A 12959-nucleotide genomic window follows, 5' to 3' on the forward strand; every position below is an offset into this window, starting at 1 on the left:
ATATGAAATATAGTATGATATGATTTGTTTAACAGATATGAGTCTGTGATAACACGCATTATTTTGTTTTGCAGTGAAGATGACCCGGTGATGCTAAGCTGTGATGGGCATATAGCAAGGCTTAGTCTTTGTGCTGGTATAGCTTTGTCTAGGGGGCAGGTTGTTGACCAGGTATGAAAAGCTAGTTTTAAACAGGGAAGTCATTTCAGTGTTTTATGTGTTTGATACAATTTTATGATGTTTTTATATGTGTAGTACGTAAGGGTTGCTGCAAAAATCTATGAAAAGGTTTGGGCTCATCGATTCGAAGGGCGTAGTCGACGCTTCATGTTGGACCCCGCATTTACAGTATGTGAAAATGTCCTAATTTTGTGGCTGAAATGTTTATTGTACTGTGTGGATGTGTAAAAGGTTTGCTTTGTTTGTGTTTGCAAGCATCGTGTCTTAAACATGAAGTCCGTAGAGGAGTTGGACAGGGCGACTAGGTTCTACACTCAACAAATGGTAGGCTTATCACCAAACCGCATTAATGTGGTAAGTTATTTGTCACGTAGCTCAGTTTTGTTGATTTAGGGTGTTTGTTAATGTATATGTTGTTAATGTATATGTTAGCTGGAGTAAATTGAGAAATATTTGCCAGAAATACTGCAAATTTAAAACCTCATTTCCGGTGTTCTGAAAAAAGTGCAAAATTAAAAGCTTTGAGGAAGTTGTGAAATATTTGAAAGAAGAGGTGTTATTGTTTTTGTATGTGGGTGTTTGTGCCTGTAGTCTTGTTAAATCATTGGTGGTGTGTGGCCTTTTCACTAAATCGGGAAGAGATTTTGGTGATGGACTCCATCGAGACGTCTACGGCTGCAGATCTCCACTCCGTTAATGTTCAGAAATTGGTAATCTTTGTGTGACTACCGTGTTTTATATGAATAAAATAGGTGTTACATGAACTGAGTTATCTGACTGTGTGTGTGGTTCTGACTATGTGTATGGCGTAGGCATATGCCATGGATTTGGTGTTCCAGTTGCTTGACGAAGAATGGCCTCTTGGAATTTTCGGCAATTGGACTACGACCTCGCTTACAATGGATCAACAAGGAGACTTGTATGTGTTGTCTTCTTATTTAATTTATCTTTTTTCTTTCCAAAACTTGTACAACATTTGCTAGCTTATCCATGTCATGTGAGCAGACACAGCTGTGGAGTGCATATGCTTGCTGCAATAAAGCGGAATGCTGAGAGATTGTTGACCACATTGAGATTGGTTAGTGAATGTCATCCATTTCTTCATTTGCTTCATTGTATTTGGTTCATTTGCTTAGTTTCGACTTTATTTTGCCTAACTTGTGTATGGTTGTTGGGTGAAATTAGGATCCAGATATTAACGTTGAGCGATCGTGGCTGTTGTATGAGGACTTAATGTGTGAGTTTAACGATGCTCGGGATGCTGTTGTGGCTGCAGTGCAGAAATGATGCACATGGTGTTGTATGGTGTTGTTATGGATACATTTGAAGTTGGTTTTATATGGGTGCAGAGGCCTGTTTTGTTTTATTAACTGGGCCCTGCACATTTTGGCATATGTTTAAATTGTAAAATGTACATTAAGCATGTTTTGGATTTGGGTGGGCTTAATGGGGTGGCCTTTTGTAAATGTCGTTTATTAGGGGCTAGTAAATGTCGTTTATTGGTTATGCTATATTATCCTTTGTGAAATATTAATTAGTTTGTGAAATTTAATATATTAAGTAATTTGTGAAATATGAAATAATTTTGTAAAATAAAAATATTGAATTATTAGTTGTGGGTGCTTAATTTAATTTTGTGATAGTTGTAGTATTAATTTTATATAATTCTAGTAATAATGTATCCTAGTACGAGTAATTTCATAGCCCCCGCATCATACGACATAACAAATTACTTAAAAAGATTGAAGATATCCACACATAACAATACATTAACCACAAAAGATAAACAACTCATTTCTTAGTACTTAAGGTTTGAGAGACAAACAAACACATACTAATAAAGTTTTTAGGTAATTAACACTAATCCACTGAACTCATTTGTTGAAGTGATAACATTCCTAATTGAGGATCTAGTGTTGAAGGTGAGTACTGCAATGCCTCCACAAACTCCTTGTGGCTCAGCTAGATATAACGAGTACGGCTTCAATTCCTTCGACACCCAACGGACTATGACATTAGAGACCCGTGACTCTGCGATAACAAAGATGTCCGGGTTTGTTAGATCAATTAACTGTGCAGCTCGACTAGGGAAATCTTTGTGAGATAATCCTTTACAATTCCAAATGAGAATATTATAGGATCCAAAAGCTACATCATTGATCATCCTTGAAGTGTATCCCACCTCCACCAACTTAACAATTAAGATACGTCCATCCCTTGTGTCTGAAGTCCCATTGCTTGACTTGAAATCTAGTTGGATGGTTTTTTGTTGTCGCTCAACCACCACCAACCTCAGCTCATTTGAAGAACTGTGCAATGACGTTGAATATTCACCGCCGATAACGGTGGTTCTTTTAACAAATGTAGGCATAGGACATGTTAAAGATAGCACCTCATCTAATGTTGTAAACAAGTTACCCAGTGTTGCATTCTAAATTAGCCACCGGAAGTAGACCTTTATTGGCTTTGGCAGTAATGAAAAATCGCTTAAATCTGGTATGTGGAAAGGTGATATTCGACCGTTGTTGGAAACTTGAACGATGTTGGTGGAAGTGTATTCCGGAGTGTCCGGCTTCAGGATGAAATCCAACAACTCCCTCTTACGTAGGAATTTAATTTTGACAAGGTTGTTGGAAGAGCTTGGACACAATAAGGTGGCTATTGACTTAGGTTTCTTGTTTGGGGACTGAAAGGTTGTAGGGAGTGGCTTACTCCTCTTCATTTTGTGTGTTTCCATCATCACCGAGCTCATGATGATTTCCTTCATGGTGAACAAATTTGGTTGTTAAAACTTAGTTTGTGGATTATAGGTACTTATATGTGTGCAGAAGGGGGGGGGGGGGGCAGGATTTCTTCTACATTCATTCGAAACAAATGCTGAAGCGCAACTGTGAAAAATAAGGCGGGATTCATACAGTGTTGTTTTACAAAAAATATAAATACCAGTATTTATACCAATCTTAACAGTTCATATTATAAACATAGTGGTAGTTCTATAGAGCATAACAGTTTATGAACTAAATTCCATATATATGTACTAGGAAACAGTTTTGATTATAAATGAAATGATACTTAGTACATAAATAGCAGTACATATATATGATATAATACAGTACTTTTTTTTTTAAGTTGTTATTACGTCAATTAAATAATGATACTTTTATGACTTGTAATTATATTGTAAATAATTAATTAATTGCATACAATGACAGTATTTATAACAGAATCGACAGTATTTAATAGTTCAATCACAGTATACGTATATGATATGATACTTATTATTTTAAGTTGTTATAAATACTTATTATGACTTGACAAGTCAATACAGAAATACAAACTTATAATTATATTTTCAATAATTGAGTAGAATAACAGTATTTAGTACTCCAATCACAGTATATGTATATGAAACCTTTTATTTTAACATGTTATTACGTCAATGATACTTTTAGAGTATTTGACTTGACAATTCAATAAATAAATACGAATTTTTAATTATATTTCCAATAATTGGATTGCATACAATAACAGTATTCATAAAAGGACTGACAGTATGTATTACTTTAATTACAGTTTATATGTATATTATGTATACTAGGCGCATAAACTTTTGTAAAAATGTGCGTTAACTGTATGTAATAAGTGTATAGCTGTATATAATATGCGTGTAGCTGTATATATTTTTTGTATAGCTGTATTGAGGGAAATAAATTTTATTTTTATTGGAAGTTTAATTTTAATGCCAGTACGTGCGACGTAGACTAGTTTGCAGTAGCTTTTCGAAAAGTTGGACTATAAAGCATTTTGAGTTGACAACTCATTTGCGGTATGGTGGGCGTATGTATTTTGATATGTATTTTTTTTTGTTACAGTATGTTTAGATTAAAAATTTTGTGGTTTAGTAAATTGAAAATTCAGAACAAACTAACTAAAATAAAATAAATTACATAAAGTAAACAGAAACAATAAATTAAACAGAAACATCAATTAAACATAAAATAAACACATAATTAACAAACTAAGTACATACTAATTCCATACTAATTCCATCAACACATCTACTAAACATAGTAACTACATACTAATAATCAGATTTAACAAGTCATAAACAAGACTTGGCCATAAACATAGTAACATCTACCAATCATCTTCATCTTCATCTTCATCTTCGCTTGAATCAACAACCTCGTACTCTGAACCGGATGAACCCCTTGGCAAAGTGTCTGCAATCTTCTTGGCGTAGGTGAGTATGGCATTGTCCATATTATTCTTGTACACCGGTGGAAACCCCTCTTCACTATATGGTGGACGGTTTATTAATTCTGGGTGGTCTGCGATATTAACCCCATTCATAGTACACATGGTGGCCATGAACTCGTTACATTCAGTTTGGTTTTCCTGGTAAACAACAGCGAAGTCAACCGGCCCAAATTTAATCCAATCCAATGAAATGATCTCGTCCCTAGTCCCAGTAACAACACCTGTAGTGAACTCCCTTCCAACAACCATCAATGCCCAAGACTCTGCCCCATGGGTGTTAATTAGTTCTTCAACTTTGTTGGTTAATCCACCAACGCTCGAGAACATATAGAAGAATCTGATTAAGTACCGGTACCTAAACTCGGAATTTGTACATAGCCATAATTGGCGACGCAACTCTCCTAGGTTGACCGAAAAACAAATCTTATACAAATCAAGACACTAGTACATGAAGCAATAGGCTTCTTTGCGAAATTCCAGGGGCTTAGTTAACTTGAAAGGACATAGATACGGAAAGTAGGGATGAAATTGCATTCCTTTAAGCGCAAAATACCCACGGCCGACCGCTGCAAGTTGATGCGAAAACATCAAAGAACGGTTGCGTCGTTTGAGAGTAACATACGCCAACACACTGCATATAATTGGGGGTCCGCTTTTAATGACGTCCTTCAAGATCTCCACATCATCTTGCGGGTGTTGGTCGCAGCGTCGTATAAATGGGGGAGACAAGAAATCGTACCATGTTGGGTCAAAGGGCTGGATCATTGAGAATAACAGCAAGAGAGCAGAAGTGGAGGAAGATGATGTAGCCATTACTGTCAAATTTCAGAACATTCAGGAAACAAAATGGAGGGAAATGGGAAGGGGATGCAATGGCGAGTATAATATATATCATATACATCAGCGTCCTTTATTATACATATACATTTGGATAATTATATATAACTGCTTATACTTTCATCATAACTGTATGTTAATTTCGAATAACTGTCTCTAATAAAGAGTTACAATAACGTTTATCTAATTTACTTACCACTAATCATTCATAACTGCTTATGCTGTATATATAACAGCTTATGCTACATTCATAACAGTATTTTAATTCAGAATAACTGCTTATGCTTCACCACTAATAATACTATTTGATAAGATGTAAATAATATTTATTTAATTTATTCCAGTTCCCTAAGAAGACATATATATGTGGATAACAAATTTTAACTGTTTATGCTTTATTTTTAACTGTATGTGAATTCATAATACCTGTATGAATAAAATATTAATAATACTTAAAAACTTTATTCCAGTTCCCTAAGACACATTATTATTATCCATATATATGTGGGATAATAATTTTAAACTGATTATGCTGTATTCATAACTGTTTGTTAAATTAGAATAACTGTATGTGGTAAAATCAAAATAATATGTATTTACTTTATTCCCTAATCTAAGACACATCGTATTTATGTGGGAAAATAATTTAAAACTGCTTATGTTTTAATCATAACGGTATGTTAATTCAGAATAACTGTGTACTTTATTGAAGTTCGATAAGATCATATAATATTTATTTACTATATAATAACGACGCATTATTATTATCTCCATATATATGGGGATAATAATTTTAAACTGAAAAGTAAATAATATTTATTTACTTTACACCGAAGACACATTATTATTACGAAAAAAAACATCTTAATCTGCCTCTAATCCCTTATCTGTTATGCGGAATGCGCATCTTCGGCCTTCTAACTGTGTGTCAGTGCTCCTAACTACCATGCACTCTCGATACCACGATTGGTTGTTGGGCTGGTATTGCAGTGAAATGAAAATCTTGTTTGGCATCAGACTATCCCACACATTTCCTAAGGATGCCTTAACTTCCCTTCCGGACGTGTATGTCTTCATAGTGGTCGTTGAGGCAGTTGTCATTGAGGCAGATGACCTGTCAACTACATCGGTTACTTCATTCACCACAATGAAAGCAATGCTATAACTCCTAGCAATTTGTTTCATTTTATTGGCAGCTGCCTTTAACGACCGTTTACGCTCCATGAATCCCGTTGCTGTGTAATCATGATCATGTCTTAATAAACAGGCAATTGAATCTAGTACGACAACTCTCGTATGTCTACAGCCTTCATGAGAAAGCAACACCATTTGCTCAACTTGGTTTAGCACCAAACATAATTGACTGGGATCATCTATGTTTTTTCACGTGCACTAGATTTAGTGGGGGCATATCCACCACCTTATTTGCACACAAATGTGTACTTAACTGTTGAAGTATGTTGGCCGGGAACACAGCACATGCTTGAATGTAAATGGAAGATCCGTATAACCCACCATCACTTGGATCCAACAAGAAAGTAAGTAGTAGTTGTAGACATATTTGTGTCTTCCCAACTCCACTTTCCCCGTACAGCTCAGTTACTTCCCCTACACGTATGCCTCCATTTAATGTGGAATCAATTCGTTCACATTTTGTGATACATTTTTGATTCATATTTTGGTTCACAATCCTACATTTGGTGATACAGGTATATGTGGTGTACAGTGTATAACATTGGACGTTATATTCTATCTAAGTTAGGATTGGACGTTATATTCTATCAAAGTTAGGATAGGGCCAATAGGTCCTTATTAGAATCTACTTAATAAACTGTTATATGTTATCTATGTACCGTTAACAATTTCACTTAAAATTTATTACCTGCCAGCTTATAAGGCTGTCACTAAGCTCCAAAATTACACGTACACCTGTCTGGATTTTGTGTAAAATTCTATTATTAATGTTATATATACAGTTATATATATTTTAAAAACAAACGAAGAAGGAAAGGCGACATTATGTGTATATGACTTTTGGATATAGGGACATGACTAGTTCAATCTTTCAATCGTTCAATCTTTGACTAACTCACTTCAAACTTTAGTGTTGACTGTACAACTGTTATAATACTTGAGTAACTGTTATAATAAAAAATTTAAAAATAACGTACATAACTTACAATACTCGAATACTAACATGAATTTTAAATACGCAATTATAATGTATATATATACTGTTATAATATATATAAAAGCAATTATCATGTATATATATACCTTTATAATCTTTTTATATTCTACTTTTATATTCCACAAAATATTTTTACCTGATATGGCACGTGTACATGCAATCCATGTAAACCATGGTCTCTATAAAAGGCATGGTTTTGGGAAGTGCCATGTACACACCAGAACATGGCAGATCAACACCACGAAAACCAAATGCCGTTGGTAAACTATAAGCTTGGTGTTGTCATATTTTGTGACTTGTAATACTGGTTGTATATTTACCATGTTTACTTTGTTTTCTGTTATCATATCCGAAAAGAGGAGTTCTCAAAGGTCCAACACAAGAAGTTAATGTCGCAAATGATGGCCGGGATGAAGGTCAGAGAGTTAATGGGAAACGCGACAAAAGTGAAGAAAGAAAACCATGAAGTTAAAAAGTCCTGAAATTTAAGTATTAAATATGTGTAGCGGGTTAATGTGACTTTTTGTATTGTATTGTGTGTAATAATGCATGATTATTGTTGTCCGTAATAAAATGAAGCCGGTGTTATGTTTGAATATAGACTAATTTACCAAACAAACACCACCGTCATTATTATAATTAAAAAGCATTCCACCGAGGCCATAACAGAACAAATTACAAATTTTTTAAATTTTAAGCAATACATAAAACATAAGTAACAACTAATCAGATTGTAGTACACCATATCAATCATCAGCTAGACTTATACACGGGCCACCTAAGTCTTCAAAGTCGAAGTGATCCTCCTCCTCCACGTCCGCAACCGCAACCGGGGCCAGTGGCTGCAACCATGAAATGTACTTGTAAGTAAGTTTACAAACATTATATAAATACCATGGTAAGCATAGCTTAAAAGTAACTATTCATTTAAAATTACCATTAGTGTCCCGTCAAGTCGAATGGGATATGTTGTTGTACATACTGATATATTGTCGACGGTTGCCCTTGTTTTGTCCCAAAGGACAAAAGACCCTCCATTTAAACCGACAGATGAATCAAGTTCCCAATCCATTTGGGAACTGCCAAATTCTTTGAGGTTTGCCATAGCTTTACGAGAAATCCTACATTCCGTTAAAATGAAAAGAATTGGGTTGTGAATTACCAAAAGCTTAACAAAATTCTCTTCAAACGAGGGACGAGTGACACCCCGACAGTTCCATATAATTATGGAACACCCCAATGGGAAAGTCGGGGCCCCACTTTGGAAATCTGGAAGAAGGCCTATTTTTTGGTACCTCCTAAGTGGATCCTCATTAATGCTTGACCTCCTTACTATAAAAAATATGGATGAAAACGTCACATCAGTGTAAAAAATCTGCAGGCTATCAGTGAAGCATCCCATCACGGTGTCCACATTTTGGCATTTCAAAGGATAAATTGGACCTTCGAACAACAATTCTGGCGTAGGGTCAATTATATCTTCAAGAAAACAAGGAACAATTTCAGATGCACAATCGCTTCTGAAATGAAGGCAACAGCGAGTTAACCTCCACACAACGTTTTGCAAATTCATTTTACCAATGACGTCAACATAGTTCGGAAGGTGAATAGGTTTTGGATCACCACCATATTCACCAACCATAACCATGCTCAACAACTTCTTGTCCCATGCATTGCTAGGTCGGACAAATAGTTCCCTCACAACCTCATCATTAACTTCTACTAAAATACCGTCGTGTTTCTGCATGAAGTACTTATATGAATTGAAATCCAGCTCCGTTATGGTCCCGGAAGAAGGTTCCCAAAATTCATAGTATTGTTGTGGAGGGACGACGAAATAACCATCGGGAATTAGGTCGGTTAAGTTGGTAGCCATTGTTGGATCAGTGCGTTTGCTTGGGTTTGGTTATATATGGTTATGATTAAGGAATTTATGAATATATAGTGCTACGTGCAAATGATTATTGAATAGGGACAAAACTGTGATACGTATATCAATAAGTTAGGTCTTTTTGGATAGATTTTCTGTCTTTATTAATTTCAATACTGTTATATTACACAGACATAAAAGGTCAAACCGTACAGTTGGATATCATCTAGTAAAAGAGCGAATAAATATATAACAACTAATTTCAGTCATATTTTATAATATACTGTTATAATAAAACAATATACGATTATTACAACTATAACTACATGTATTTGTGATCAAATACGAGGAACATGTACTGCTAAAATGGAATATTCGTCAAATACGTTGATCTATACATGGGTTAATACATCGATGAATAGTTTCATAACCATTTGTAGCAACATCTTGTTATTAAATGGATATATGCGTATGAAGTATAGAAATCATGTAAAATAATGGTTGCATTTGGAAACTGGATTATCAAACTTGTGTGCTGAACTTGGTATTAACATAACAGTATATCTTGGTGATATGAAAAAGGTTGTGTTGATATCCGTAATGAATGTTACTAATATGTGTACAATACCCCTTAACTTAGTTGTTTAATAAATGTAGCAGTAGGAACTTGTCAAATAAAGTTAATTTGGTGAAAATATTAACAACAAACATCATCCCCGAGATACTATTCTACGTCTGTAATTTATATAATTTGTTGTTGTGTATTTATTGAAAAGGTAAACCACTTACTACTTTTTAGTTGAAAAAATAAATGCTTTTCTAAAGGTTTCAATTTATTTGCAAACCATATTACTGCTAAGACACTTAAACAATTACTAGTATGAAAAAAATATAATATCAATTCTCTACCATCACCACCGTCAAAATGTCTTCATCGTCCTCAGCGTCCGCCGGAACCGACAAAACCAATGATAGCGTCGTGTTGGTTGGATTACCACTACTCCCAATGTGTGACTTGCTTATCAAAGGTGGCGATGTGGATGATGTAGGAGTCACGTACCAAGTTCCTGTTGATCAAACATTCAACTCCGTGTTTCTACACTACGCTAAGAGAGCAGGTGTCCTCCCAAGAGACCTCCGTTTTTATAATAGAGGTCAGCTAATTACTCCGAGCGAGACACCGTACCAAAGAGATTTCTGCAAGGATGACATCGTACTCACATATAATAAAGTAAGCAATTACTTAACACTCAAGACACTCCCATGTAATAGTTTGCGCATGTTATGGTTACATAGTATGATTGTAAAATTGTATTTGCAGGAAGGGGAACCTGTTGCGGTGAACCCAGTCGGTGTTACTACCAAAGAAAGGAAGGTTTTCCATATTTGTGACTTGTTTGAACGTCGCAACACCTTCCAATTCAGGGCAAGGAATGAGACTCCGATGGAAACAGTGTACGGCCGTTGGGGGACGGACCATGGTGTTGATCCTCAACGAGTACGACTATGGCTTAATGGTAAGGACTTGGATGACTAGGTAACCGTCGAGGAAGCAGGAATCACGGATGGAGCCTACCTTTATGCACACATTGAGCAAGAGGGATTCAAAAGGCGTCGTTACCATCACTTCCTTCACATCAACTAGCAAAATTACGCATGGAATTGATAAATTTATAATAAATGAATAGGTAAGTTTTTATACATATATATCATATTACAAAAATATAGAACTTATTACAAGTAATATATATATAAATGATTATATATTAAGGAGGGAAGTATTATATATATAATTGATTATATATTAAGGAGGGAAGTAATATATATATATATATAATATTACAAAAATATAGAACTTTATTACAAGTAATATATATATATATAAATGATTATATATTAAGGAGGGAAGTAATATAAAATGATGTAAGAATATGTATGTATGCTTTAAATCAATTATTTATGTAAAAGTAATATATATATATATATAATTGATTATGAAATTTAATATTAAGTAAAAACTCATATTGTTAAATGAGTTATTTAAATAATTACTATTTTAGTGAATTATCTAGGTAATATAAAACAACTATACAACTATGTAAGTTAATAAAATTATAAAAATTAGAAGTGTTAACTCATAAATATTAGAAGTGTTCCTTTTGTAGACGTATCTAGTGACGTGGTTGCCGATTTAAACTTTGATGTCAAATCTTGTATTCAACTGTTCCATTATGTAATGATTGGCCGGTTTAATATTCAAATTTTCATATCCAATTATGTTTCCCCGGTTTTTTCCATGTAGTACACATTTAAATTAATGTTGATAAACAACATGTAAACAACATGTATTTAGTAAATATTTTGAATGGTACTACATTTTCTATTACCTGCTTTGGTTTTCAATAGAAATTTGTAATAACAGTATAATTTACCATTTGACTAATTTCAAAATATCAATAACAGTTTGTACATATAAGTTTGGTTGCACAATCTTCTATGCGCGGAAATAATAAACTAATTGGGAAGGAGTGACAATATTCAATGCAATTGCTGTAGTGATTTGACCATCATCCCAGTAATAAGTACTTTTGCTTCATTGTACTTATTTTATCAAAATTCAAAGTTCAAACACTGCTAGGAGAGAAAGAAAATGTCAAGGACTGCGAAGCGGTGTGAATGTGGTTTACCAGCAGCAAAGAGGACGAGTTGGACTCATGACAACCCGGGAAGGAAATTTCTAGCGTGCAAGTTCTACAATTTCGAAACAGGTGCGAAGGGCTGCGATTTTTTTGAGTGGGTTGACGAGGATGTGGTGGATTGGCAAAGAGACGTAACGAATGTCCTGCTCGCTGAGAAACACAAACTAACTACCGATATCAGCATAATGAAAGCAAGATTGGAATGTATGGATGCAGAAAACGATAGGCTTTCAAGGGAAATCCAAAGCTTAAATCGAAACCGGAACACCGCAACCAACGACTCTACCTTAATCATACTATGCGTTTTATTATCTGTTATGGTTAGTGTAAGCGTTATGAAGTTCTTTAGTGGTTAATATCTAAATATTGGGATATGTAATCAAGTTGCTAGTGAAGAATAATTTATAATTCTTTATATGGCGATATTACAGTTCTTCTTGTATGTTTTTTCATATTATGGCAGTCATTACAAGTGTTAAACTTGATATATATTGTTATATATTGTTAAATATTGCTATATACTGTTATGTATTGATATATATTGTTAATTCTTGTTAAATATTATCCTATTAAATAGTATACTATAGCCTAATTTTTACAATTTAGTTATTTATTGTTATATATATTGTTATATATTGTTATTTATTGTTATATACTTTTATTTATTGGTATATACTGTTATTTATTGTTATTCATTATTGTTATTCGTCCCAATTGTAATTTATCAGAAATAGTGTTTCAGTTGTTATATATTGTTATTTATTGCTATATACTGTTATATATTAATTAGTATAACTTTTTCACAGTTATTTATTGTTATATACTGTTATTTAATGTTATATACTGTTATTTATTGATATATATTGTTATGTATTGTTACTTATTTTTATATATACTGTTTAATTTATCAGAATAGATTTTT

The 12959-nt window shown here is 33.9% G+C and overlaps 1 protein-coding gene across 1 annotated transcript; it reads right to left on the bottom strand.

Moving 5' to 3' along the window:
• Positions 1-6141: 6141 nt before the first annotated feature.
• LOC145616879 (DNA repair protein XRCC3 homolog) lies at positions 6142-6606 on the bottom strand. The gene has a single exon (XM_081671596.1). The coding sequence runs from the start codon at positions 6604-6606 to the stop codon at positions 6142-6144; it is 465 nt and encodes a 154-aa protein (XP_081527722.1).
• Between the last annotated feature and the right edge of the window lie 6353 nt (positions 6607-12959).

Source organism: Chenopodium album, chromosome 26 (genome assembly GCF_948465745.1).
Source record: "Chenopodium album chromosome 26, dcCheAlbu1.1, whole genome shotgun sequence".
NCBI lineage: Eukaryota > Viridiplantae > Streptophyta > Magnoliopsida > Caryophyllales > Amaranthaceae > Chenopodium > Chenopodium album.